Here is a 27,471-nt window from a genome sequence, read left to right as displayed (position 1 = left end):
GATTTCCTCAATAAGCACATGTCATGTCTTCATTTTCTTTCTTTACAATGTAGTAGGTGTAAAAGCAGGAGACAGTCTTTTGTAAGAACCTTTTTTCAGTTCTTTCAGAAAGAAACACAAAGCAGTGTAACCTTTGCTTAGTTTTTTATGCTATAAAACCAATTTTAACACCGGTCCTTCCAGATTTACATTCTTTATCTTGTTGGACTTTTCACCCATTATTTTCCATTAAGTTTTATTAATAATCATCACCTGCCCTTCCTTTTATAAGAGCCCACAGTAGCTAATATTGCTTTTTTCTAGCTAGTGAAATTATAAATTCTGCCATAAGTAAAAAGCAGAATAGGATGCTGCTCTTGTTTTCCACTCTGCTCTGCATACCTCTTTGTAGATAATTGCTATAATGTAGCATGGACAAATATTTGCACATCACTTTTCTGAATCCAGGTCAACATACATTTAAAAAGTGTTGTGGGTCATGGTTCTGGTTTTTGGTTGAATCTAGAACATCACCTTCACCTACAGTATGTTACCCAAACTAACATTTTTTCTTTGAAGTGAGGGGGTGATGTGGTGTAAATCTTTGCAAATGTGCAACACCTACCAATGTACATGAAGTCTATAGACCTTCACACATTTAAAGGTCTTGTTCAGATCCTTATCAATCTATTTAACACATTTTCAGTGTTGAGGAAGAGTCAAGTGTTTTGCCTTTCCCCCCTATGGTTTAATAAGGTTTTTCTGTGTTAACCAGAAATGTGTGGGGAACAGATGCATGAGGTCACCTGAGATAGCAGATAGAGATTCACACTCCTTTGTGTAGCACAAAATAAAGGTCCAGGTGGTTTAATTCCTGGCATCTCCAGGTAGGTGTGAAAAGAACTTCTGTTGAAACCCTGGAGAAACACTGACAGTCAGGGTAGACAATACTCTACTAGATGGCCCCAGTGGTGTGACCAGCAGTATTATGTAAGGGTGGGTTTGGCAGTGGCACAGTCGTGGCAGCAGCGTTTGCTATGTTCATGTTGATGGAGTCATTTTTAGAGGAGTCTTGGCTCTGAAAGTGATAAGAAGATACAATCTGGCTTGTTTGGTTGGTTGCATGCTATAGGGAATTTGTCAGAGCAAGTTTAGGCTTGTATCAGGGGTTAAACAAATAGTCAACAGATGACAAATGAAACCTTGCTCTTCAGTAATGGAGGTATGTCGGCCCAATCGTGCATACATCTAGAGGAATATATACAATGTCTATGACCCATTATATAGTGATGTGAAGCTGGAAAATAGTTATTCTCAGCTGTCTTTGTTGACTAAAAAGCCTGTTTAGCAGTAGTTCTTTAGCTCTTCTGATTTTTTAAAAAAATAAAAAAAGGATAGCTCATTGAAACCCACCTTTTTGAAGTAAGTGCTTCTTCTAACTAGCTCAAAAGGTTGGTGAGGAGTTGTCTTCTTATGGAGCACTTCACCTTAGCTTTCTTCCTGGATAGTTTTCCATATGCAGGGTTTTATGATGAAAGTCACCTCATGCTACATTTCAGGAGTAGGGAATATAATAAATGATGCCTGTGAGACAGAGAGACTACTAACCTGAGCCTACTTCCTTCTGAGGAAGCAAGCCTCTGTCTGGGATATACCAAGTTCAATTGCAGATAGGGACTAACATGATTGCTCTTCCTCTCCCCCCCCCCCTGCACTCCAAGGTAGTACATCTGAGTCACAAGCTTAGCACTTCAATGATAACTAGATCCAAGACAACTCAAGAGTCCAAGGACTCGCATCCCTGTCGTGTTTTCACATGGATACAAAGAGTTCAGATACAATACTGATTTCTTACTCATTCTTACATTTGAAGTAGCACTAGTCATTTAAATCGGTCCTTGGACTCCTTTCAGTAAGAAAATTTGGCATATGTGACTTCCCCTTGAGAACTTCAATCACTAGTTTAAAATCCTCACAGTTTGTCGATGCTCTGTAAGCTAGGAAATTAGTCATTCAATTAATATGCTATCTGTTCTGGGAAGAATCTTATATGAATAAGTGTATCCTTTTTGAGAGGAAGTGTGAAAGCTTGATCTTGATAGGTTACTACAGCACACCTGATTCAGTATTCTGAAAGCAGAGGCACTGAGATTTCCTGGTGAGAACTGCAGGATATTTGGTAGCCATGAAAACAAAACCCAAACGTCATGGATTATGCATGTTCAGAATGCTTAAACGTTTTGGGCTAAAATTTGGTTTTACCATCACAGTCTTAAACACATACACTTGAGAGTTGATGGGAATAACAAATTAATCTGCACTTATCACAGGGGAGGAGAAGCCATCAAATACAACAAAGATTTGCATTTGTCACACGCAAGGTGGCTCTTTTCCACCATTTTTGCTTTGATAAAGTTTATCTGGAACTGGTTGTCAAACGTACTGCAATCACAGTTCAACAGCCAAGAGAATGTTTGCTGCTTATAAGGTGATTAGGGAGTCTGACACAGGTGGGACACGTTCTCAAGACCCTGTTACAAATGGAGCTCATCATGGAAGATGCTTTCCTAATATCCTGGGTCATAAGATCAGTATAGCTGTAATTGCTTGAAGGGTAGTATGTAGCCATATTGCTACAATGTCATCCAGTGCTAGTCGAGTAGGGCTCCTTATCTTTTCTAGTACCATTTGCTGCTGTCAGTTTTAAGTATCAGTTGCAACATTGTCCACATAGTTGCTTCATTAGTAGCATTAGTAGCATGGTGAATAACATCATTGCACAGTAGCAGAATTGTTTATTATGTTACTTAAGCATAATGCCTCAAGTTACCTTGAAACATCACTGCAGTGCAATGGGATGGTTATGTTGCAGGATTGCACCCTGAGTTAGATTAACTAGATGAAGTTATGAAGATTTTTCCTTCCTGTTAATCAGCAGGAATAATGCAAATACAGGGTTTTAAGGTGACTATTATTCAACAAGATGCTAAGGTAAATAATACCTCTTTGGAGTATTAACATGAAAAATGCAATTGCTAAATACAGGACATAAGTTTATTGCATGGTGGGGGCGTATATATAATGAATGTTGGCTGCCCAATGTTTATAACCTTTTAATATATAACTTTAAAAACCTGTCGTATTGTGGACATCTGTCACAAGTGTTATTTGTCAGCCTAGGAACTTTATTGTTTTTGCTTTCAGGAAGAAGTCGAACACTTGGCTGAGCACTGGTTGGTTTACAATGAGCATCGCATTAGAACTATGTGACAGGATAGACGTCTATGGCATGGTGTCACCAGATTTCTGCAGGTAAATTTTAATCTGGATTTATGATTAGCTTGCAAAATTCAGTGTTATGGATAAATATATGAGTCTATTTTATACTATCCAAAAAACGTGTATGATTTTCCTGAGGCCGTTAATTAGCAGTCCCATGATTGGGTTCTGAAAACAACAAACAGCATTTAATTACACAGCATAAAATATTAAGTTTTTGTTTGTACTGTGAGAGAGAATTAATCCACATCTTGTTAGTTTCTTTTAGGCTCTGAATATTTATCAGCTAAACGTAATGCTGCAACTGGCATGAAATTAATCTTGGGGTGGGGGGAGAGGAGGAAAGCACTGGGAAATATTAATTTAAAAGATTTTGCAAACAATTTTTTCTTAGTGGAGAAGCAGAGTGAATTGTCTGTGTGTGTGTGCACACACATTTACAAAAAGTGGGATGTCAGTTGCATATGACCTCTTCACTTGGATTGCTGTGCCCTTTAGATACTTCATGTGTCCAGGGAACAATTCAGGGGTTGGGGAGATTGATTCATGCAGAGAGCAATTTTGAGAAGTCTACCTCACACCATTTCTACCCTCAAACCTCTGCGAGTGGAAGAGATGTGGCTTCTGTCTCATATCTGCCAAATGCATGAAGGAATTTGGTGTCAGCCTTAGCAGATCTTGCTGTATAATCAACATTCAGGATGCTCTGTTGGGTAGGAATTATGTTAAAATAAAAGTTAAAGATTTCATTTACTTCTACAGTGGTGCCCCGCAAGACGAACGCCTCACAAGACGAAAAACCCGCTAGACGAAAGGGTTTTCCGTTTTGGAGGCGCTTCGCAAAACGAATTTCCCTATGGGCTTCCTTCGCAAGACGAAAGCCCATAGGGAAATCTCCGGGACAGCGGGGAAGCGCAGCGCGTCTTCCCCACTGTCCTCGGACCTCCTCCGAAGGCAGGCGGTGGGGCGTAGAGACCTCCTCCCGCCGCCAGCCTTCGGAAGGCTGCTCCGAAGGCTGGCGGCGGGGCGGAGAGACCTCCTCCCGCCGCCAGCCTTCGGATGGCTGCTCCGTAGGCTGGCGGCGGGGCGGAGAGACCTCCTCCCGCCGCCAGCCTTCGGATGGCTGCTCCGAAGGCTGGTGGCGGGAGGAGGGTTTTCCTTCCCACCGCCAACATTCAGAATGCTGTTCTGAATGTTGGCGGTGGGGAGGAAAAACCCTCCTCCCACCGCAAGCCCCGGGAACAGAGGAGAAGCGCTGTGCGCCTTCCCCTCTGTTCCCGTACCTGTCCTGAAGGCTTGCGGTGGGGAGAAAAGCCCTTCTCCGCACCGCCAGCCTGGCAAGCGGTCTCCATAGGAACGCATTAATTGATTTTTAATGCATTCCTATGGGAAACCGTGCTTCGCAAGACGAAAAACTCGCAAGAAGAAAAAACTTGCGGAACAAATTAATTTCGTCTTGCGAGGCACCACTGTATTCCCTACGTCACCCCAAAGGTGACAACATTATCACTGTCATTCTCCACTGACTTAACCTTGATTGCCAGGGACAGATTAAATAAACATATCTTAAGATGCTTCTCAAAGTTTTGGTTATACTCAGCTCTGGAACTGTCTTCCAGAGGCCTGAGTCACTGAGAATGCCTCTACCTGCCCTCTTAGCGAATGAAATAAATGAGAAGCTGTTGGGTTGGGAGAGGCAGAGACAAATAAAATCCTAAATCTTTTACTAGTATGCTTGTCTGTAATGTATACTTGTGGTTTAATGATAAAGATTCAGGGTTTATTTTCTCCACTGAGGCAACATGATTGCTTCCTCCCAGAAGTAGTACAATAACATTGTGCAAGTTCTGACAGCTGAATGGAAGAGACACTTGAGTTGCCTTTTCTTCTCCTCATCGCTGCTGCTGTAAACACTGCTATATTTCTGTGCGCTATTGATGGAAGATCTGGCTATTGCATGATGCCATTTTAGGGAACTAGAGTGCATTTTACAAACAGCCCCTTATAAACGTCTCCCAGCTGTGATATTAATAAGCACGTTAACTCTGACAATGCACTGATTAATGTCCAGTATCACAGAGCAGTAAAACAGCATCTGCTATAATATATTAATAAATGAGGATGACTATCAACTTCCTCATATAAATTGCTCATGCATTTCATTTGCTAGCATGAAAATTTAATTGCAAAGTGTGGGAGTTAGAACATCATTCTTAATCTGGGTTATTCACACTGGAGAGATAAAATCATTAAAAGTTATCCAAACTCAGTTTGAAGGTGTTTGGGACTGGAGTAATAATCATCTGGCCAAAGAGACATTAGAGATCCCAGTCTACATAATGTTCTGTATTTTCAGATGGAAGAGGGTGGATCAGTGGTACAGATGAGATCTCCTAGTAGGGCCATTTCCACTAACTAGCACTGTAGAAGCATAAAATAGTGAAAACTGTTTCTGTTTATCTAGATGATCACTTACTTATGCCTTTGTTGTAGGATATCCACATGCTACTTCCATCTCAAACATTGTTCTTAGCTGCTTTTCCTCCATCATCCCACATGTAATTCTTAGTTGAGCTAGAAATTACAAGAAGCACAAAACCGCTATCACTCTGTGTTTTTTTCTTTATAATGTGCAGTATAACACAATACATGATGTCACCTCATAGTGCTGTTCCCACCAGTGCAGTGATTTTGCATACAGCACAAATGCCAAGATAGAGAGGACAACGAAGTGGTGGTTTTGTATTTCTTAAAACACCTTAAAACACCGTATTTTTCGCCCTATAGGACGCACTTTTCCCCCTCCAAAAATGAAGGGGAAATGTGTGTGCGTCCTATGGGGTGAATGCAGGCTTCAGGAGAGCCCCAGCGCCAGCCCCACAAGGTCGGGGGACAGCGGGGAGGCAGAACGCCGCCATCCCGCTGTCTCCCGATGTGGTTTGGAGGCTGACGGTGGGGAGACGCGTGCTTCTCCCCGCCGCCAGCCCCGCAAGCTCCGGGGACAGCGGGGAGGCGCAGCGTGTCTTCCCGCTGTCCCCGGACCTGGTCTACAGGCGGGCAGTGGGGAGAAGAGCGCTTCTCCCTGCTGCCGGCCCCACAAGCGCCTGGGGGGGAAATAAATTTTTTTTTCTTTATTTCCCCCCCCCCCAAAAAAACTTGGTGCGTCCTATGGGCCGGTGCATCCTATGGGGCGAAAAATACGGTACTTTTGCCCTTCCTTATAGGATCTGGTTGCAGATTATCAGCTAGATATTGATGGATGGGTGACAGTAATTCCAGTAGCCCTCCTGAATAGGTTATTAGTAATAGAAGAGTTGACAGGGCAAACTACTTGCTTAGCGCCATTCATGTGACACAGCACTGCACATCATCTTGCTAGAAATGAATTGCACACATACAGTTTCACAAATGTGCAAAGAACTCTCTTGTCTACTGGAGATCACATCCAAAGGGTAATCCATGCACAGAACCACAGTTCAAGCTTTCTGGAGCAGAACATCTATATCCACATTTATGGCATCAAACTAGGGCATTATTATTATTTTACCTTTTCATATAATGAATTTTTTGTCGTGTTAAACTAAAATGAAAATCTTACATTAATTTAATCCACAACCTATTTTTGACACGTTTTAAAATAATTAAATGCATATATACCCATTTTCACTCCAAAGTATGGCTTTTGTAGATAAAGTTCTAGTCATACATTTTTCCAGCGGAGTTGTGTAAGTTATAAAATGCTCATACATTCAGAAAAGCAATTTTTAATATTTGTATAAAATTAATGCCACTGTTGTGTAATGGAAAGCTAGACAGAATGAATTAAAAACACTAATCTAAATGGAAAGCAGCAATGTTAAGAATGCACATGATACTGAGAGTGGCCGAGTAACAAAATGAGGAACTGCTTTGCACCGTTAAAGTGTTATGTAATAACAGATCAAAGCAGTATAGCTTTATAAATATTGCTTTTTGTGTCTATTTTGCATGTGCTGTTAACTGAATTCCTTTTTTATGTGTGCAGTACTGCTGCATGTTACACTGCAAAAAAAGAGTCCAACTGTAGATATTTTTAACTGCTACACTCCCACTTGCCTTGAAACCTACAATAGATGGCAATGCACAAGAACACAAAGAGGAGCCCTGCAGGATCAGGCCAGCGGCTCATGTAGTCCAGCTGTCTAGTCTCTCAGTGGCCAACCTCTCAGTGGCCAACAAAAGCACAGCCTGAGCACCACAACATTCTCCTAAACTTAGGCTTCTCTGCAACTGGCATATTGCCTCCCACAGTGGACGCAGAACATAGAAATCACTGTTATTAGCTGTTACCCACTCCAAATCCAGGGCATGTATAACTGGCTAATATATTTTAAGTTTTTCTCCTTGTGGCATGTCCCAGCAGGGAATGTGGTGTCTCTGAGAACCCAGCATGCATCTGTGTAGAAGCTGACATGCCAACTCTGGCCTCGAGGAAGTAACTACCGTGACCAAGACGGCTGAAAAATGTAGTGCCCTGATTACAGAAAAAGCTTCCAGGAGGCAGAGTCATGTAACATTTTCAGTGATGGAACACAGTTTGCATGCATAAGGCCCCAGATTCAATTATCACCATTTCCAGTCAGATTTGAGAAAAAACTAGGAGAGCCACTGCCAGTCAATAGCAAGCTAAATGAGCGTATGATCTGACTCTGTAGAAGGCTGCTTCCTATGTTCTCTGTGCAAATGTATTCCTGTGGGTGGTTGACATGCACCGCACAGAGAACACTCCAAATACATGGACCAGTCCTGACAGAATCCTGAAAAAATATGTATCCTTCCCACTGCCTAGCATGCAACAGCCACAAGATGCACCTGTGGTGCCAAAATGGTGAATGAAAGGATCTTTTCTCACTTGCAAACAAGACACAAAACAGAGATTTAATACATTACCAGTCCTCAGTTTCTTATTGCAGAATCAGTCATTTCCCTAGCTTCTCAAAACAGACTGATAAAACTCTAGCAGAGTTTCCACAAACATGCAGTCCTTCTAAACAATGACCCAAAACTTTCTATAAACCTTCACATCTGAGTTTAACACCCTTCCTTATTTTAATAATTGCAAGGTGTTTAGCCACTCATCCTGGTTTAGAGGATTTTTGTAAGGAAGGAGGTGGAAAAAGTCACATTTTCCCCAACAGAAGAGAACTGTTGTAATGCAGTACTTTTGCTTAGGTAATGTGTCCCCTTTTGACTGCCAGATTTATCATCCAGTACATAATTTGTATGTTTGTAGCAAAAATTACAAATAGCAGCTCCAGTATTGCATTGACAACATAGCTTAAAACAGGCATCCCCAACCTTCGGCCCTCCAGATGTTTTGGACTACAATTCCCATCACCCCTAACCACTGGTCCTGTTAGCTAGGGATCATGGGAGTTGTAGGCCAAAACATCTGGAGGGCCACAGGTTGGGGTGCCTGGCTTAAAACATAACAGCCCAAATGCTGAAGTCTAACTTCCCAAGGATTCTGTGCGCCTATATGTTAAAAGATGACTAATTCAATTTTAGGAAGCCCTTGTAAAGGGAAAGCAGGCCAGAATCATTGCTCTGCAGGCAGCTCATTTAGTTGCTGTGTGTAGCAAGATAGATATGGAACTGGTGCCCAGCAAATCTTCTGTTGTGGTCACTTGTACATTTTATTCTGCCAGATTGGTTTTTGTGTTGTCTTGTTTTTGTTTGCTTAAATTGGACACGACTTCGGTAAGGTGGAGAAAACTGTACCAAAGTCACAGGTTTTAAAACACAGAGAGAAAAGCAAACAAGTACAGGTCACTCACTATTTCTTCTTTGTTGAAATGGTGCTGGAATTAAATGCAGGCACTTTTCTTCCAAGAACCTACAGCTGACACAGAGAGGAAATGCATTTGAACCAATTCATGGCTAAAATTATTTGGGCAGATCTTCTAAATGCTGTGCCCCACACCCCGCAGGATAGCATGGGATGAAGGTTATGTTTCTTTTTCTTCCCTAGGACAGTAATTAGCTGTTTTAATGTTCACATACAAAAATAATAAAATGACTACTGCTAAATTAAATTTTCTTTGTAAACAACTTCCATTCCCATTAAAAATCACATGACAATGGCTATTGACATCCCACAGCTAGGGCTACAGTGAAATGCGCTTTTATCCTATGTGCCATGCTGGAAGGACTTTCATGCGTTTGAATTGCAGAATCAAAGGGCTGGAGTCTGCTTTCCATTTGGCAGCCTGTTCCTTTGAATGCCTCTGCAGGTTCTTTCTCAAATATACCTGTTTCAAGCATCAAGCTTTCACATGCTCAATGTAACAATGTGGTGAATTCTCCCAGCACACTCGGCTGCCTTCTTTTAGAGTAGCAATGTTTTAGTAAGATTCGGGAAAATAATTTAAACACTGCTTAAAATACTATTTTAAAAAAATATTCAAAATTCAGCATGAGCTGGGACCAAAAGGAGGAGGAGGATTTTGAACCTGTCAGTTTATTAATGATAGCATCTCTTTTCAATTGTACACCTGGGCTTTCAATCTTTTCTCTCTTTCCTTCTGCAGGGTTCCTAATCATCCTTCAGTACCTTATCATTATTACGAACCTGTAGGACCTGATGAATGTACAATGTACATTTCACATGAACGGGGAAGAAAGGGCAGTCATCATCGTTTTATCACAGAAAAACGAGTGTTCGAGAATTGGGCCCGGACATTCAATATTCACTTTTTTCAGCCAGACTGGAAACCAGAATCCCTTCCTATAACTCATGCTAAGATTAAAATGGTATTCTAAGGAATGAACGCACAAAGTTGTAATCACAATCACTTACTGTATCAGGCTTCAGGGGAACTGAACATTGTATCAGAGCAAGCCAACCTGGAAAAAAGAAAGGTTAACAGGGTTTGCGGATAAAAACTGCTACAATATTCAGGAAGTTATTGCAAAGGAGTACCTAAAATGGACATTTGGTATCCAGTTGTATCTTAATTGAACATTTTAACTTCTGTCCATCAGCCTCACATATGTATATGTGATTTGTTAAAAAGAGGAGGAAAGGGATGAAGAAACCTGTGGTATAATAAAAATAATTCAAGAGATGTTTAATTCTTTATGTTTTTAAGGCACATTGCCGCTGGGTTTTCATAGTGACATTTAACAGTTACTTACTTAGTGGAGGTTTTTTAATGCAATCCAGTATTTTTCTATTTCACAATGATATGGTTATTTATCTTTCATAATCCCTCCAAAACTGAGGATTTATATACTGCTGCTGGTTTAAGGCCCAGCTTCTTGTTTATACATTTTCTCTTTGAAATATAAGATGATTCTATCTAGCATGTAATTAATATTTGATCTGGAAGCTATGCGCTTTATTTATTTCTTTTTTTACTCTTGGGCACTGTTCCAGCATCAAGCCATTTGACAGCAAGCACATCTTTATGTGAAGCTCTAGCAGAGGCGGGTGCCCAAAATTACAGTATGCGACATCACACACACAAATAAAGAGAAATGCAGAGGACCAGTTTAGGGACTTTCCATCTCTCAGTCATTGTTTATAGTCTTTTCGTATTTCTAGCAACTCACTTTCCATAGTATCACAGCAGTCTGGCCTTGTGCTGCCCTCAACCTACCTGACCAAAAGGTGTTCTAAGCAAGCTGAGCCACTAACGTGCAGGTGTTGGTGTGTTGTTTTTGCACATGATCTGCGAGCAATTGCTTAGTTTGTTTTTTTCAAATTTATAAAAGCGTTTTACAGAAATCATTGTTATGATGATGACAAGCTATACAAGCTGACATGGGGGCAGTAATGAAACCAACAAAGGCCGACTGCATCCTTCTCTGGGCATAGCAGAGCCCAGACCTTTGTAAATACAGGGTTTGTGTATAACTAAGTAGCAGCTGAGGGAAGGCAGGTGAACACAGAGGAAGTTTCCACCTCGTCAACCAACTTCATGTAAGTTTTGAGGTGTGCTAAGCAGACTGCATGGTTCAGTGATTGAGTCCAACGAATTCTATGTGGATCTAATGTTGGTCCTGACTCAACAAGAATAAAAGGTGCCGGTTTCTTTTCAGATGCTCTGGACAATATGATTTTTTTTCAAATCAGACTGAATGGCACTAATAGTTCTGTATGTTGATACTTGCACATTTTGTTTTTGTGGGATTATACCTGGCTGATGAATAAAGAGGATTTCATTTTCAGTGTTATTTGTCCTTTCACCTCACAAATGCTCAAAGTCAAATCACTTCTTCAAAGGAATTGCCGAGAATTACTTGACCTATTGCACACTGCCATACACCAGTAGTTCAAATGATGAAATCCTTTCACATCACAGGCACTAAAAATAGAGTTAGGTTGCCATCAAGGGGTCAGGTTATTTTAAATTGCTCAGCACTGAAAACCATAATACACAGGAGCCGTGCCGAGGGGTGATTTGAAATTTCTCTTTCTATTTGAGGTGAACTTCAGAATCTGTAGGGATCAAGTGAGTCTTGCTGTATGATTCCCTATTCTTACAGCATGGGGTGGGGGGAGAGAGAGGAAGGGTCGCAGTACTGAACCCTAGTGCATACCATCAAGTTCCAGGTCCTCCAGGTGCCATAGAGGAACAGACCACTCTATGACCTTGGTAATATTGAGGGGAATTGCCTCTCTTGCATGCAGCTGCTTCTGACTACTGAAAATGAAGTGGGGGCTGAGCCATATGTGAGTAGAAATGATACTGCCAGAAAGACTTCAACATATTGCAAGGGACTGTGAGATTCTAAATAGGAAGTTGAAGAACCCTGGGGGCAGATGTGGTTATTTCATCACTCCTTCCTGTTGAAGGTCATGGCCGAGGAAGAAAATACTGGAAGATAAAAACAGGCTGTGCAAATGGTATCATTGGGAAAGATTTGGTTTCTTTGACCATGGTCCCCACTTCCATGGAGGACTTCTTACAAGAGATGGATTGTACCTCACTGTAGCTGGCAAGAATGAGGGGGAGGGAGATAATCAGAGGACATGGGGAACCAAATACTGGGGATACTTAACTGATGTACAGGAAAGTGCTAAAATGCAGGAAAGAAACAAGAAGCAGCTGGAGGGAATGCCTCATGGTTCAGTTGTCTCTATACTATACTATGCACAGAGCATGGGAAACAAACAAGATGAACTTCAACTATTAAGATAACAAATAACTGGCTAGGGTTTACTGAAACCTGGTGTGATAAGACTTGTGAGTGGAATGTAGTAACTGAGGGCTATCACCTATTCAAAAGGAATAGACTGAACATTATATGTAAAGGATGTGTACACCTTTGACTGGGGGCATGGAAGGCATTTGGGTAAAAACTGCTATAGACCTCCAAGCCAGACTGAAGACTTAGATGATGCCTTCCTACAGCAGATTACCAAACATTCAAAAAGGAGATATATAGCAGTCATTGGGTGCTTTGACTACCCTGGTATCTACTGGAATGCAAACTGCTAACAATGTAAGGTCCAACAAATTCCTCCAAAGCCTAGCTGACAATTTATAGTGGGTGAGAGATCCCATGGTCAGAAATACTTGAGTTCAAGATGGATGGGCATTTCTTAAAGGTGGTATGTTGAAGGTACAATTGCAAACCACGCCAACAAGAAATAAAAGTAGAAGGCATGTAAAGAAACTGATGTGGCTGAATAAGGAGCTTTCAGATTAGCTGATATTTAGAAGGAGCATATATAAAAATGAAAGAAGGGGAAAATCACAAGGAGCCAAAACTTGCACAAAGAACAAGCTCAGGCTTGAAGCATAGATTACTTTCAGGTTATGAACTCTTGACTTTGACAGCCCATGCTTCTCCAAGAGAAGGAATGGAGTTAGCAGTGTTAGCTAGGGCTGAATATAAGAACAATGTTTCACAAGCCACACTATATTCAGGGGAATGCAGAGTCCTGTATTTGTAAAACAAAATTCTGGCAGCAGGAATCTATCCTTGAAAATTCAAGTCATCACTTTGGGAGAGTGATTATTATTATTATTATTATTATTATTATTATTATTATTATTTGATGTATAGATAATTTTAAATAAACTGCATGGCCTTTTCATCCCCAAGGTGATTTACAACCATAAAGATTCAGCTTTACAATAAACACTAATAAAAACTAAGAATCACATTTAAAAAACAAACTTACAAGCAGCATGAGAAGAAAATGACAATTCATTTAAAACTTGGCAGAATAAATATGTCTGGAACCATCTGTCTTTTCTAAGCATATCTGTTATCGTGGAACTGCTTCTTTAAGAAATAGTTGCAGAGGAAAGAGGGGTCACTGGGAAAGGGAGGGAGGAAAGTAGGTTGTTGTTTTGGTGCCTGACCTGCAGCTTCTATATGCCTTCCAGATGTTGATGAACTCCCAATTCCTACCATCCCTGACCACTAGCCATATGAAATGGCACTGATGAGGGCTGGAATCCAACCGTAGCTGGAGGCCATCATGTTGACTAACCCAGATCTATAGGCTAGGACCGAGTGCAGTACATTATATAGTCTATACTCCCATCTTCATCAGACTGTTGTCCCATGGCACACTGGAGTGTGGGGGGGGGGGAGATTTTAGGTTGGCAAAAGTAGTATAATTTTGGGGAGGGGCAGAACCTACAAACCAGACAAGGTAGTGATGCTTTCTCTCCTTTTGCACATTACAAAACCTAAGCCCTGTCTCCCAAGTTGTGACTCGGATGCTATCAGCAGCCCAGATACCATTTCCTTTAAAAGCATGGGAATGTCTCTTGTTTCTGCAGAGAACATTCACGCTTGCACAATGTATTTGCCACAGTTTTTATTGATTTTTGTTATTGTGTGTGGCTGCTAACAGAAAAGAGGAAGGTGGATTGAATGCTGGATGAAAAAACACTTAATTCCATACCTGCTTGTACTTTAGGCTCCATTAGTGTTTGTGTCGTTAACACAAATACCAAGGCTTCCCTAAATAGAGACCCTGGGATGCTACAGCCTTTTCAGCATAACCTTGAAAGCACCTCTATTAGTTTCTACACTTACGCAAAAGTACAACAAAGATAAAAATAAAAGCTTTGAGAAGTGGAGTTTTTTTAAAAAAACAGGTCACTATAGTGTGTCTCTGCAGGGATATTATTGTCATTGCTATTGTAATTACCATTCCTAGAAACTCATAATCACATCCAACACCTATAAGAAAGTAACTGCAAAAACTGTTCTCAGAAAGGCTGGAGAACAGAAGAATCTATTTGCCTTGGCCTTGTACAGTATGCCCGCATTTTACACAGACTTAATTTGTGTGATTTCAACTATGTGCAGGCAAATCAGGGAAGTCATATTGTTGGAAGTCTCATGAGAGCGCCCCTAACACTCCCAGAACCAGGGCACTGAGCAAACAACGCTAAGAGCGTAAAAGCTCTTTTCGTGCTGGGTAAACTTAAGCAGCCCCAATGCAAAAAGAGCTTTAAGCCACACAGGTGTGCACTGTAAAAAGTGTGAACTAGATTTTGTACAGGACCTCCGTTTCCTGGCCTTAGATTTTCTTTGAAAGGAACTCTGTCCTCCTTTCTTAGACCTATACTGGGCACAATCAAATGTGTTGCTAGCACTGCCCTTAATCTGGAAGTCAGACATAGCACATTAAGCAGCTTGGCATAGATATACCATGCATTACTGGCTCTGAATCTTCACTGTCTCTCCAATGTCTCAGGCATGTCAGATGCTGTGAGACTCTTTGGGGTCTATATTGAAGTATGTCAATGGGAATAATTTGTGTTGCTGGTTTGCCTCCTTATCTGCTCCCCTTGGACCTAGTGCAAGTCAAATATATGGCTACACAGAAAATAGAAGATGTGGAAGTCCCAGAGTTACACGCATCAGCTAATGGGCCATGTACAACACAGTTACTTGGCCTTAGTCTGCCTCTGACAAATGTATGCCATTTCTAAATAGAAGAGCAGTTTTATTGCTTTACCTTGTAAGAAGATTGTAGATTTCCCAAGGTTCCCTTTCCAGGATAGCTGCAGAAATCGAAATGGCCTTTCACCTGTTCTTCTACTGTAGATTTTATCAATGGCTTGGAGAAAACATTATTTAGCCTCTTATGAAGAGTGTTCCTGGTTGATCAAAAAGGGTCTTTTTGAGTACCTTCCTTGAGGGGACTAATAAATCTGTTACTGAACAGGCAGCAAAATATCTGAATGCTTTATCTCTCATACATGTTATGATCGTTCATTATTCACTTGTCAGTGTTAATAAACTGGTTCTACTGAAGCTATGATTTTGTATTTTATACTTTGGTCTGTTGACTGTAATAGACAGATTGTTCAAGGTTCTAGCCATGTCCTATGGTATCCATTCCACCCCTCCACCCCCCATTTTGTATTCTGTGGCCACTATGCATGCACAGCCCTAGTTGGACTGTTCTGAAATGTAATGTTTTGGCCCCATAAGCTACTTACAGCCCATTCCGTTTTCCATGATAACTTTGCATACTGTGATGCATCTAGCAACAGTGCCTCTGCTGCTATAATAGTGTCAACACACACTGCTGTACACGTCCAGTACCCCAGTTTGGTTGCAAAAGATTTCACCAACACTGGAGTCCTTCAGACCTTGAATGCTATATACCTCATTGGAGTGCGCTTCCAAGAATATTAGATGCGTTCAATAATAAGCTGCTGGACACTGCAAGCGCCAAAAAAGGAAAAGATTGTGGATGTTACAATCCAATTGCTTTCCATTCTCTGTGCATCAAAGAATCATACCCTCAGACTCATTGAGCATGGATTGCTGCATTTCAATCTAATTGCTTTTCTCACCTCTGTTAATCAGCTTTGCCGGCATACTTACTGCTTTTTCCGTTTCATAAATTGTATTTTAATAACCCACCTAATTGCCTCTTTTCCCTAAGCAGATTATCTTTTCAGAAGGACGTCTTGACTTGTATCTCCATGTCTCCTCAGAATCCATCCAAAATCTGCTGCTTTTACTCAGCTGGGCAGTTTTTTAGGTAGAACGAGAGGTCTAGATGAGGCCTACAGAGTGGGGATGACAGAGTTTAATTGCAAGTGAAACAGGCCTCTATTAAATTCACTGTCAATGTGACAACATGTCCATAAAACACATTTATCGTTAGATTTATAAAATATGATAAATGCAAATGGAAAGAAAAAAGAAAAAGTGGAATCACTGTCAGATACTTGAATCAATGAATTATACACAGATAGCCCTTTAAAGACTAATTCAATGAAAAAAAAATAGTGTATCGGTATATTTCATTAAAAAAACCTTTTCAGAACTTAAATTCCTCTAAACACTTTGTGCATTTGTTTTTAAAGAAAGGAGAATTTCTAAATGTGAGGTAATTGTTTGCAAAGGATTTCGGGCCAACTATCCTGAGAATGAAGCTTTCTTTTCATCCACAAATCTGACAAAATGGTGTCTTTGATCATCACAGGTTTGCAGGCGTACCTACCTCTAAAAGGGTGTGTTATTTTAACATTTTCTGACATTTTCTTAAAGATAGTACAGGCAAGGTGGCTCATTTTATGCTCATTGTGGCCTAGAAGAAGCCTGTGATTGTATTCACAATGATTAGATTATCTTGGGTGTCATTCTGACCCAGGTTTTCCTGGCCAAGTATTCTCAACAACCATCTATTCATAAATTTATCAAGAGGTGTAGAAAGAAGGTTATTTCTCACTTCCCGGTAACAGATGAATTGGCCATGCTGAGGACATTATTTGAACCAAGTTTATCGCTGTCTCCCATTACTGAGCCATCCAGCTTATTGAGGTGTGGGCCAAAGAACTGTGAGTGAAAGGGGGGGATGTATTGGTGCTGTTCAGTAAGCTCTTCCACAATCCAACAGAGTATTCTCTCAGTGCAGTACACTATGCATCAGGATGTGTTACAGTAAGAGAAGCACCAATTAGGAAAGAGACAGGCTAAAACATATACACACTAGCACTTAGGTTCTTAACCTGTGGTCCACAGACAGTCCATGAACCAGGTGCAAAAGAAGGGATGTTCTTCTATTTTCTTCCTGATACTTTGAAAACTGTGTTTGTGGGGTGAAAAAAAATTCATATCACATTTATTGGGTGGGGGTCCATCAAATTATCAAAGAGGCCCATGACCTCCTAAAAGGTGAAAAACCACTGCTCTAGTGAGGACAAAGAAAGAACAAGATTTGGGCAAAAGTCTCTTGCAGTCTTGTGCGAGTGTCTCTCTGGATTTGGGCCACTTCTGATGTCACATTTCTTTCCTAGATCAGAAAAGGCTCTTCCATGAGAAGAGGCAGCATTTTACAAAAGAAAGGGCATCTTTGGATCCGGCCTGAAGTCCAATGCCTCATAAAACAGCACTTAAAAGTAACAGTTTGTTTTTATCCTCACAGATTGCCCACTCACCTCTGTATGATGTTGAGTGGACTGAAGGACAATACAGTGGTACCTCGGGTTAAGAACTTAATTCGTCCTGGAGGTCCATTCTTTACCTGAAACTGTTCTTAACCTGAGGTACCACTTTAGCTAATGGGGCCTCCTGCTGCCGCCGTGCCGCCACCATACAATTTCTGTTCTCATCCTGAAGCAAAATCCTTAACCCAAGGTAATATTTCTGGGTTAGCGGAGTCTGTAACCTGAAGCGTCTGTAATCCGAGGTACCACTATAAACATTCACAGCTAACACTGTCATTGATAAAGTCTGTTTTGTATGTTTCCATTTCATTCCACAGAACAGTATGGCATACTTACCAAGATATTGTGCTTGTGGAACAGAAACTGCATCATGCTCACCTGAGAGAGATACTGTTGCTATGGCACTTCAGACTTAAAGGGATTTTTTTTGTTCCACTTTATTTATTATTTAGATTTACCGTATTTTTTGCCCTATAGGACGCACTCCCCCCCAAAAAAAAAAAAATTAAGGGGAAATGTGTGTGCGTCCTATGGGGCGAATGCAGGCTTTCGCTGAAGCCCGGAGAGCGAGAGGGGTCGGTGCGCACCGACCCCTCTCGCTCTCCAGGCTTCAGGAGAGCCCCAGCGCCAGCCCCCCAAGGTCGGGGGACAGAGGGAGGCGGAACGCCACCATCCCGCTGTCTCCCGAAGTGGTTTGGAGGCTGACAGCGGGGAGACCCCGCCGGCAGCCCCGCAAGCTCCGGGGACAGTGGGGAGGCGCAGTGCGTCTTCCCGCTGTCTCCGGACCTGATCTGAAGACGGGCGGCGGGGAGAAGAGCGCTTCTCCCCGCTGCCTGCCCCACAAGCTCCGGGGACAGCTGGGAGGCGCAGCGCATCTTCCCGCTGTCCCTGGACCTGGTCTGAAGACGGGCGGCGGGGAGAAGAGCGCTTCTCCCCGCTGCCTGCCCCACAAGCTCCCGGGACAGCTGGGAGGCGCAGCGCATCTTCCCGCTGTCCCCGGACATGGTCTGAAGGCAGGCAGCGGGGAGAAGAGCGCTTCTCCCCGCTGCCTGCCCAACAAGCTCCGGGGACAGCTGGGAGGTGCAGCGCGTCTTCCCGCTATCCCCGGACCTGATCTGAAGGCGGGCGGCGGGGAGAAGAGCGCTTCTCCCCGCTGCCAGCCCCACAAATTTTTTTTCTTTATTTCCCCCCCCCCCAAAAAACACTTGGTGCATCCTATGGGCCGGTGCGTCCTATGGGGCGAAAAACACGGTATACCCTGCATCTTCCTTCAGAGGAGCCCAGAGCAGCACGTTAACTATATGCAATCCACAACTCCCAACTTCATGAACGAAAAATACTGCAGTGATACAGATTGAATGCTATGTTTAGGGCGTGTCATCTTAGAGGGGAAAACTTAATTTTTGCAAATTTCTTCAGTGAGCAGTCTTAAAAATATGTTTTTGGTTAAATCTGCTACTGAACAACATTTAGTTTGTTAAGTCTATGTTTGATGAAGAAGCCCATAAACTGTTTGCAGAAAAAAAAATTACAATTTTACTTTCTGAAAAGGTTAAGTAATGCCAAAGAAACAAACAAATAGATTAACTGAAAGGACTTGGCAATCATTTTTAATTATTTCTACGCAATTTTACACACATTTTACTTACTAAGCAAAACTAAATAATATTAAATTAACCAAAATATCTTTGGAATTCCCAAGTCATGTTACAACTTTTCAGCACTCCTCATTTTTGGAATTCAAAAGTTCAAAAATTCAACATGCTCTAATGTGGCAACCTTCCATATTGGAGTCTCTCCATATGAGGATATATTTAGTAACCAATAAATTTAATTGCATGAAGCCTTATTATGGTCCACCCCAAATCATTCTGCAGAAAGCCATTCTTATTCCTTCTTTTGTTTTTTCTATGAACAGATTTAATTCATGAAGAGCAGAACACAAAGAACAAATAAATAATACACACGACAACAAAACGTATAGCTCAGTTTTCAAGTACATAGTCCTAATGGATTTTTTCCCATGAATCTCGTTTTTAACAACTTGTTCTTCTTAACAAGATACTGAAGAACATAAAGTGATTTCGGAAAGTCAGACAGAATATCCTTCTGCTGAACACGAGGCAGTGCGTGGGTTTTCTCACCAAGCAGGTCCAGGAAATACTTTCTTTGGGCCTTTTTTGTTTCCAATTCTAATCATTCTTGGAATCCAAGAAGCAAAACTGCCCTAGGTAAAAGGATTGATCTAAAGGGCTGTATTTAACAGAGTGAAATCAATATTTCCTACGGTATTTTTGTTTCTGTTGAGCAAGTGTTCAATATGTCACTGCAAAAGTCCGCAAAGTGACTTAAGTCTATATTGATAAAATGACATCTTAAATAAGGTTCTGCATATTGTCTAGACCTTCATTTCAGTGATGGGGGTAATGATTACATAAGAAGCAGCAGTAGTAGTAATAGTTGTAGAAGAAGTGGAGAGAGAAAAATAATCTTTTTACAACTTACAATTTGTTCTGCAGTGCACATGCAGGGCAATGCCACCCTGAATACTCCTTGTATAGTAGATGCAAATGCTATTCTCCCTGCAGCAAACTAAGATAAGACAAAGCCTGCTTTTACCTCTTTGGAGTGCCTTTACTCCTGTAAGTTAGGTTGCTCATTCATTTCAATGGAGAAGGAGGGAAGGATTCTCACTGTGTCCTTGGAAGTTTTACAAAATGTGTTCAAAATGGGTATTAAACAGCTGCATTTAACAATACAAAACACAAAGTAAAAATGTGCAAGTATCATAACAAGTGGGGTGGTGGAGAAGAATTTTCCGGTAGAAGACCTTATTTTTATTCAAGGATGCATTCAGAGCAAAACATCTTGATTGCTCTAAGGGTCTAAAAGATGTGTTTCATGTGTTTGATTCCGTAGGTTTTAAAGAAGACCATGATAATGAGCGCCCAGAGTCCTAAGATAAACCCTCCGGGAGGATGCCAGTCTTTCTGTTTTGGTTTCTGCGAAGCGAAAAGCAAAAAGGAAAGGAAAAAGTTAATATTCAATGTTCACTACCAGATAAGGGTTAAAAAGAAAAAGCACAGGATTCTTTGGGTGATAACAGCACCAGTGGAGGTATCTGCTCACAAAAGAAGAGGAAGCTCCCTGTCTGCCCTCGATAATCCCATCTCAGGTAGCCCCTAGTGCCCCCCGTCTATCTCAGAGGGTTGAGAGATGCCCCAGAACAAGACTGTTGTTGTGTGCTACAACAGACATCTCCTGTTGGATCAACAAAAATATTGATGAAATACGCTGAAATGTGGCAATATATTACACCCAGGTAGACCACATCATAGTGCGATAAAGCAACTATTTTAGTTCTCTTTTTCGGGTGTCAAAGATACTGTGTGTACGTGCGTGTGCACACACAAACACCTATTTTATTTGTAGAGGATTGTGCACTGAATTTTATACAGAGTAGAATGGAATGGTTAGTTTCCTTAGCTATGGACGAGTCTACAAATGTCAGGTACCACTACAATCTGGTTTGTCAGGGGAAGGGGAGGAGGCCAGAACCTTTTCAGAATGTTTATAGGAACATGATTCAATGAAATGATAGGGATAAATACTTTTTTTAAAAAAGTATTTAAAGCAATGAATGATGCAGACAACTCTGTAGTTTATAGTAATGAGAAAACAGGCAACTGCAAATGAATGGCTAAGCAACTCTCATTAACGATAAAATGGATGAAGCTCCAATCAGTCTCCCCAATAGTATTCACATGCACTTTCTCCCAAAATATCAAGCCTACACACACATAGAATCATAGAATCATAGAATCATAGAATCATAGAGTTGGAAGAGACCACAAGGGCCATCGAGTCCAACCCCCTGCCAAGCAGGAAACACCATCAGAGCACTCCTGACATATGGTTGTCAAGCCTCTGCTTAAAGACCTCCAAAGAAGGAGACTCCACCACACTCCTTGGCAGCAAATTCCACTGTCGAACAGCTCTTACTGTCAGGAAGTTCTTCCTAATGTTTAGGTGGAATCTTCTTTCTTGTAGTTTGGATCCATTGCTCCGTGTCCGCTTCTCTGGAGCAGCAGAAAACAACCTTTCTCCCTCCTCTATGTGACATCCTTTTATATATTTGAACACACACATACACACACCAAGTAACAGCTCCTACACCTCACACAAAAGAACCTTTCTGGTTTAAATTTTCCTAATTAACCCAGAACTTCATATGCATATTGCATTGCTCATTTCATCAATCTCTTTGTGCTATCAATCTTTCTTCACTTGGATCTCAGACAAATCCTTACCACAAAGTGGCACCTGACCCTCCTAGACAAATGACTTCAATTTGCAGCCAGTGACACTAAAAGCCTTTCTCGTCTATTTTGTATAGAACACATAATTTAATTTCTTTAAAGAAATTTATTGGAATAAATATTTATAAGGTGACCCCGGTGGAAGGTTTTACATCTTGTCATACAACACACCAAAGCTGCCACCCCAACTGCCTTCCTGGGCTCTGAAATTCCAAGGGAGATCTGGCGAAAGGAATGCTTTTTATATTTGAATTCAAGAGCACATAAATAATCTGTTCAAAGCTGAACAGTGCAGCTTTGAAATGCACTGGATACATTATTGATATTTTAAAAAAGACGGCAAGGCAGCAAAAAGAAAAACAGCTGGAAGAGGTGAATGTGCTGCATTCTAAGAAATAAATATGACTTGACATTGGGGATTTAGAGATTTACAGAGCGAAAACTGCATGCAGGGCTGCACCCAAGCTATAGCAGTAGCAATGCAGTAGCAGAACTTATCTGGAGAGCCACACAAGATTGTTGGTCAAGTGTGAACAGCAGTGGTAGACAGCACAACATGTGAATAAGCATGTTGGTGAGTATCTGTATTACTATGTCCAGTTTAGTTCACATGCCCATCCCACCGGCCAATTGTTCCCTCCCATGTTCTGGTAATAGCAAGAGGAGTAAAAGAAGGACATCTGGTGCCAACAACAGGACAGCATTAACCTTTCAAATGGGTAACCTCATTGTCATCATAAAATACAAGCGCCAATAGCCAAATGGGAGATGATATGTTAAGGAAGGGGCACTGTGGTCATTTCCATCCTACCTATGCCTTTGGAGCCTGAGACAAGCTGTTGACCCTAGAACTTCTATCTTTCCTGGAGCATCACAACCCCTGCACCTGCAAGCTTCTGGTAACCTAGAATTTGGATCTACCCAAGTAGACATTAAGGGACGCGGGTGGCACTGTGGGTAAAAGCCTCAGCGCCTAGGGCTTGCTGATCGAAAGGTCGGCGGTTCGAATCCCCGCGGCGGGGTGCGCTCCTGCTGCTCGGTCCCAGCACCTGCTAACCTAGCAGTTCGAAAGCACCCCCGGGTGCAAGTAGATAAATAGGGACCGCTTACCAGCGGGAAGGTAAACGGCGTTTCCGTGTGCGGCTGTGGCTCGCCAGAGCAGCGATGTCACACTGGCCACGTGACCCGGAAGTGTCTGCGGACAGCGCTGGCCCCCGGCCTCTTGAGTGAGATGGGTGCACAACCCCAGAGTCTGTCAAGACTGGCCCGTACGGGCAGGGGTACCTTTACCTTTACCTTTACCTTTACCTTTAAGTAGACATTATTGAGCCTCATTCCATTGATATCCAACTCTTTCAATTCTGACCTTTTCTACCACCTTGAACTCCTTAACTAACACATACAATTCCTTCATTTTCTGTTCTTAAATGCTGTGGTAGATGACCCAGTCAATTTTAGCCCCCAGAGGATTATTCATATTTGCTCCTTTGTAACATAGGTCTGTTGGCTTTGCAGTTTCCCCTTAAATCTTGCAACTCTTGAGTTGTGACGCTGAGCTTATAAACACTGAGCCTTTGCCACTGCTCTTTGAACTTCCAGTTATTATCCCCTTACCCTTTTGCACATTTTACCTGACCCCACTCGCATGGGGAGCACTTGCCTTTAACTGGGTCATAGAAACCCCTCCATTCTTTGTTCCATTTGTTATTTGTTCCTAACCACCTCCTTTAAGTTTCCTGCCAATTAAGAAACAAAAGACAACACTACAGCATTTTTAGGAGCTCAAAGGTCCATGAATGCACAGAGTAAAGGCTGGTCCCCTGGTAAAAAGTCAGGAGCAACTGCTTCACACCAAAAGCGATTTCACAGGCGTCTGCGCAACTGCATGGGAAAAGGTTGGTGGAAACCAAGATACACACGATAAGCCAGCAATTGCCTTTACAACTGGAGCTGCCAGGGAAAGTGCACCTGCTAACATGGAAGCAGCTGCTGGATTTTTACAAGCATACAGCCTAGCTGTAATTCGCTATACAGTCAGGTATTGACGCTATTTATAGAATTTCAGAAATGTGAATAAATTCTGCACCCCAAAATATATTTGCGTCATATTAGGACACATGCATCTCAATCTCGTTTGCATAGTGATTAATATGCAGGAGCTTATAACGTGGTGAGGCAGTGACGCACAACTGACCTCCAGTTTGTTGCATCGTTGGTGCTTACCATGAGGTAGAGGGAGAAGGCGGGGAGGCATGGTGGAAGCACAGTGGTGGGTGTGCCAGATTGGCTTTGCCATTGTGTTTGCAACAGACTGACCTCACTGCAGCCTCACCCCCTTCATGTAAGCAGCAGTGCAAGCAACCGGAGGTCAAGGCAGCAGTGGAGCCCCACAAAGCTGTCTGCTATTAGCAATATGCTCAGCATTGGGGAAAGGCCAAATTAAGGGAACTGCTAATGCAAAATAAAGAAATAGAACAAAGTGTTCATTTAACATCTAAGCTGCGCATAAGCCTATTTTCTGATACTATAAATAGGATTTAGTAAATAAGACTTTTAAGTTTCCTAGTCCATCCATCCCATAGTCCAAACTCAGCTATAAGTGATATTAGGTAAAGAAGATAATAATTTGGAAATAACTGGTAGCAGCAGAAGGAATAAGAAAAGCAGATGACTTTAGTATATAAAGATCTAAGTGGTGCGGATCCTATCTGAGGAAATATAAAGGTGGGATTTTAACCTAGAGATAATACAACAAAAAGTGCCAAGCTGGCAGAGACTTGAGTATTTCTTGGAGTTATAATTAAGGCACAGGAAGGCTATCAGATTTCCCTTTCTGCAATGAAGCCACATTCTAGACTTTTATCCCATGAACTATTAAAACCCCTTTCTTTTATGTAACAATAATTGCCTAATTTGCCGAGGTCCACAATCTATCTATCTATCTTTCTTTCTTTCTTTCTTTCTTTCTTTCTTTCTTTCTTTCTTTCCAAGCAAGGCTATTTTGGCCTCAGTGCTAAAGCACAGTAACCAAACCCTCACGTTTTCTAATGAAACATAAATGCCTCGTGGTGAACAAGATAAACGGAGGCATCCACGCCTCGGGACAAGCAGGCTCTATGACACCTGCTAAACTACATCCATGGCTGTTTTAATTCCAACTAATTCTCCACCTGGCAATTTCATTGGCATGGTACCCATGTTGCAACTTTACTGGAGCTTGTCTGCATTTTCCCCTAGTTTTTGGATTTACACCACACATTAACCCCTTTGTAAATGCTCTCTTTTCCCCATCGTAATTGATGCTAACTGGTGAAAAGCATGCACAAAATGGTACGGTGAGTCATGAACAAATACATTTAGAAGCTTAAGGGCTGGGTATTATTAAATTGGAGGAGATTCTGAATTAAAAAGCTAGGTAGCTAGGCAACAGCTGGCTTCCAACTGTGAATAGTTTTCTGTCATACTCTTTATAGTTGGGATAGAATCATTACTCTGTGGAACTTCTAAACAGTTAACAGAATCCCGCTCTGCGTATTGTAATTAAGAAGAGGATAAAACGGAGTATTTTCAAATTGGATGGGTCTATAGGGATCCCTGTGGAAAATATCCAAGGTTTCCAGCGAGTGACTTTCATAAAGCGCAGCGCACATGTTGTTACTAGAGTAAAAATGCATTGCGTGAAAAGAATGATAAAGAAAATGTACTAGAGATAAAGCAACAATTAGGCATGCGAGTAGTTCATTTTTTTTTAATTTAAAGAATAGCAAAATCAGGATAAAAAGTTAAGATCACAGCTTTTTGCATACAAACTTCACAGGCAGAAAAGCCACTCTGCAGATTTAATAAGGTTCCAATATAGATTTTATTCACATTGACTCAACAGAAATAAGACTGAAAACTGACTTCTGAAAATGGGCTTTAAAATTCTGTGCTGAAGCCTGGGCAAATGCAATTAACCAAAAAGATCCATGCAGAGGCAGCACAATATAGGATGCAAGAGTCGCAATTTATAAATATGTGTGGTACAATCTAGTCAAGGACATGGCCCAACTCTCCAATGATGCTTGGTGTGGTGTAGAAACCTCTAGCTTTTGTGTGATTAGTATGCAGCCTATTATACAAAGTTAAGCATTAAAACTTAAAACCCACATTGGTTATTGGCCCCAGTAACCTTTGCTTCTGGCTCTGCCCACCACTGGAATGGAGCCACCACTGCATTGTTCTAAATGCTTCTATACATTAATCCTTACAACAACCCACTGTAAGGTAGGCTCACATTGTTACCCTAGTGGTAGGAGGGTGAGAGGCAGAGATAGCAGCTTGCCTCTGGCTCTAGGTTGAAATTTTAATGAGAGATATCCTAGCCGACAGCTACACTCCCAGCCACTTCTGTACAGAAGCTCTCTCTCACTCTCGCTCAGAAGCCACCTTTGCCAGAGAAATCAGTGGGGCTTTCAATGTCAGGCCCACTATGCATAGACAAGGTTTCTCAAGTTCATTGCCTAAATTTTGTGACTGTCAAAGGGATGTTTACAACCTGAATGCCAGTCTTTATGACATTTTGGTTAATAAGCAGAAATGGAGGGATTAAACAAAAATGCTCCAAATTGTTTCATAGATTAACATGCATCTTTTATGCCGGAATTCTGTTAGGACTTTAATCGTACTGTGGATATGAAAGGGGATTAAGTTATTAGCAGATAGTTGGATTTATTAATATTTTTCCCACATGACCCAAAAATCCTACAAATTGTAAGCTTGCATATTTTACCATAATGTGTTAGTTCACATGTGCTACAGGGAGGTTTGTGAGGAGGGGGAGGGTGTTTGTTTTGGTAATGCTAATGCATTGTTTGTTTTGTGAGAAGGGATAATAAAGTAAAATTTCAAAAATATGTTGTCCAAACTATTGTTTTGTAACAACTATATATAATATTCCACATAATAAAACAGCCAAATTTTAGGACAATTTAATGGAAATCCTTTTTGATTGGGGGGGTGCATTTGAATTGTGATATAGTTGGCTGAGCTGCCTATTTAATCTATTTAAAATGCAAAATTGTAACTAGAATTATTTTGCAATTAAAATACATACAAGTGAAAACGTAAGATAATTCACAACAGGTGAAGGAGACAGACTAGAGGGGAAATTCTGATCTTTCTTGTCTATTCTTTTCTCTACCTCCTGTGTGCCTTCTGGTATGTTTACTGCATAACTATTTGGGGTCTTATCTTTCTTTGGAGCCAACATGAACCAGGTACCCACCATATTTAAGTTTCCATCCCTGTTAAGCCTAGGAAACTCACTGGTTATACCTGCCAGGTTTCTCCTCTTTGTCCTCCATACACTGCTACTCCTCATCCATTTCTCTAATATTCCTTATCAAGCCACTCCAATTCTAATTTGAGTACCTGGTCTAACTTTAAAACTACTACTACTATTACTTTGGGAAACAATGATCCGGCAAAAG

The 27,471-nt window shown here is 41.3% G+C and overlaps 2 protein-coding genes and 1 long non-coding RNA gene across 5 annotated transcripts in view; 1 reads left to right on the top strand and 2 right to left on the bottom strand.

The window, feature by feature from the left end:
- Positions 1-11,469, top strand: part of ST6GALNAC5 (ST6 N-acetylgalactosaminide alpha-2,6-sialyltransferase 5) — a 76,045-nt gene extending 64,576 nt beyond the window's left edge. The window contains exons 4-5 of the mRNA XM_053392015.1: positions 3,184-3,291; positions 9,828-11,469. Coding sequence (XP_053247990.1) covers positions 3,184-3,291; positions 9,828-10,059 — 340 coding nt within the window. The 3' untranslated portion in view covers positions 10,060-11,469. The remainder of the gene's footprint in view (positions 1-3,183; positions 3,292-9,827) is intronic.
- On the bottom strand, positions 752-18,138 carry LOC128415591 (uncharacterized). 3 transcript variants are annotated; one of them, XR_008331000.1, is made up of 7 exons: positions 18,060-18,138; positions 16,150-16,295; positions 15,233-15,374; positions 10,097-10,143; positions 9,075-9,139; positions 5,735-5,832; positions 752-1,057 (listed from the first exon to the last, which is right to left on the bottom strand). It is a non-coding gene; the product is annotated as an uncharacterized LOC128415591 (long non-coding RNA). The 3 variants fall into 3 exon arrangements; XR_008330999.1 differs by having other exon boundaries at positions 17,673-18,129; XR_008330998.1 differs by having other exon boundaries at positions 753-1,057; positions 16,150-18,132.
- Positions 18,139-19,264: 1,126 nt separating this feature from the next.
- PIGK (phosphatidylinositol glycan anchor biosynthesis class K) overlaps positions 19,265-27,471 on the bottom strand; it is a 102,962-nt gene continuing 94,755 nt past the window's right edge. Inside the window, exon 11 of the mRNA XM_053392014.1 lies at positions 19,265-20,683. Coding sequence (XP_053247989.1) covers positions 20,567-20,683 — 117 coding nt within the window. The 3' untranslated portion in view covers positions 19,265-20,566. The remainder of the gene's footprint in view (positions 20,684-27,471) is intronic.

The sequence above is a fragment of the Podarcis raffonei genome, chromosome 6, assembly GCF_027172205.1.
Source record: "Podarcis raffonei isolate rPodRaf1 chromosome 6, rPodRaf1.pri, whole genome shotgun sequence".
NCBI classification, from domain to species: Eukaryota; Metazoa; Chordata; class Lepidosauria; order Squamata; family Lacertidae; genus Podarcis; species Podarcis raffonei.
Note: the sequence above shows the minus strand (reverse complement) of the source record. Positions and strands in the feature narration are given on the sequence as shown.